The sequence below is a fragment of the Cystoisospora suis genome, assembly GCF_002600585.1.
Source record: "Cystoisospora suis strain Wien I chromosome Unknown contig_9659, whole genome shotgun sequence".
Lineage (NCBI taxonomy): Eukaryota > Apicomplexa > Conoidasida > Eucoccidiorida > Sarcocystidae > Cystoisospora > Cystoisospora suis.
Window position 1 is genome coordinate 484 of NW_027162433.1, and position 1,664 is coordinate 2,147.

General features: G+C 42.9%; 1 protein-coding gene across 1 annotated transcript in view; it reads left to right on the top strand.

Moving 5' to 3' along the window:
- CSUI_011097 (d-tyrosyl-trna deacylase) overlaps positions 1 to 1,642 on the top strand; it is a 2,095-nt gene extending 453 nt beyond the window's left edge. The window contains exon 2 of the mRNA XM_068071198.1: positions 696 to 1,642. Within this exon, the coding sequence (XP_067916825.1) occupies positions 696 to 1,036 (341 nt within the window). The 3' untranslated portion in view covers positions 1,037 to 1,642. The remainder of the gene's footprint in view (positions 1 to 695) is intronic.
- Positions 1,643 to 1,664: the final 22 nt, after the last annotated feature.

The following is a 1,664-nucleotide window of genomic DNA, read 5'->3' on the forward strand; positions in this document are numbered from 1 at the left end:
TATATACGTATGTGTATATGTATAAGAAAGATAAGACAGAGAGCATATAAAGAATGGGGAGGGGGGTGTTGCGTACGTTTTCACTTGACTGTATTCCTGAGTGTGTCTAGAGGAGAAGTAAAGGGAATTTTGACTCATGATGGTCGTTAATGAAGTGGAGAGAAAGCCTTTCTTACTTGAGCTGACGGAGAGGAATTGTCCCCATCTCTCTCTCTTTCTCCCTGCGGCTTCCTCGCATATACAAAATCGCTCTCTACGAAAGATACAGCGAGACAGACACGAACCCCGCATACACACATACATATCACATACATACCTGTATCTATCTATATATACCTATATATACATATGTATCTATATGCATATATGTAGTAAGAGATAAGGCAATACCGAAGGAATGAAGTAATCAAAAATGTCTTGTTCGTCATTCCCATGCATGCATATATATATATATATATATCTATGAGATAGTTGAGTAGATACATCCATCCACATGCAATAGTTCAAGTTTGCTAGTATGTATCTTTCTACTTTTTCCTTCTACACTTCTGTCTGTTCCTCGTCGTCTGCATGTCTCTTTCCAGACTTCCTCCTCTCTCTCTCTAGACACACCTCACATATAGGCAAAAGTGTCTTCTCCATCTTTTCTCTCATGGTGTATGTGGACCTTTTTGTCTCCGTCGAACTTTCTGCAGGTGTGCAGCTCGTGAATGATGGGCCTGTGACCTTAATCGTCGATTCGACAGATGCGCAGCTCCCCCCTCTTAAAGAGAGACAACTACCTCCGGTGGCTGGTGCAAAGAAAGACAACTGCGGGAGATGTGAGAAGAGAGAAGAAAGAGAATCTTCTTCGACTTCTCCTACGACGCCTGCTGCGCTCGAGATACAGCGACAGAGTACGCAGGCATCCGATGACGCTATACAGGGGGGGGAGAGAGGGGGAGAAGAAGAAAAGAAGAGTGAGAAAAGAAAAGAAGAAGAAGAAGAAAATGTCGATGCTGATAATGTTGTGAAGGTCAATGGATTGAAGGGATAAAACAATGAAGGATAGAGAGAATGAAGAAGAAGAGGGGGGGAGGAGGGGGAGTTCGGCGAAGGCGGGGGGTGACAAGAGAAAGAGAAGAGAAGAGAAGAGAAGACGGTTCTTGTTAAGAGGAAGAAGAAGAAGCGAATGTGACCGAATGTCGGTATGTCTCTCATGTTAAGAAGGAAGGGGTGGACTATCAAGTAAGCTTCTCTTTTTCAAGAGCGGGAAAGATGGGGATAGACAGATAGAAAAGAAGATCAGAAGAAAGAAAGATAGAAAGATCAAAGGAATGAAGAGAAAGAAAGATGGCTGCTTTCTCTTCGGAGGGGGATGTATGTGGGTCTCCAGAGAGAGCTTAGCGAATCCAACGAAGGAGTAACAGCCCTCTCTCTTTTATCTAAACTCTCATGCTTCATATTGTCAAGGGGTGGCAGTAGCAGATGCAAAAAAGAGAAGATAAGAGAACAGAAGGTAGATCTTCTTCTCTCCATCCCGCCTTCTTTTTCTTCGTCTTCTCACCTCCGTGCTTTTCTTCAAATTCTTCTCTCTCTTCATATATCCTTACGCCTCATACATCTGCCTACATACATCCCTTCATGTACTTTTAGACCACATGCATATACATATATGTATATGC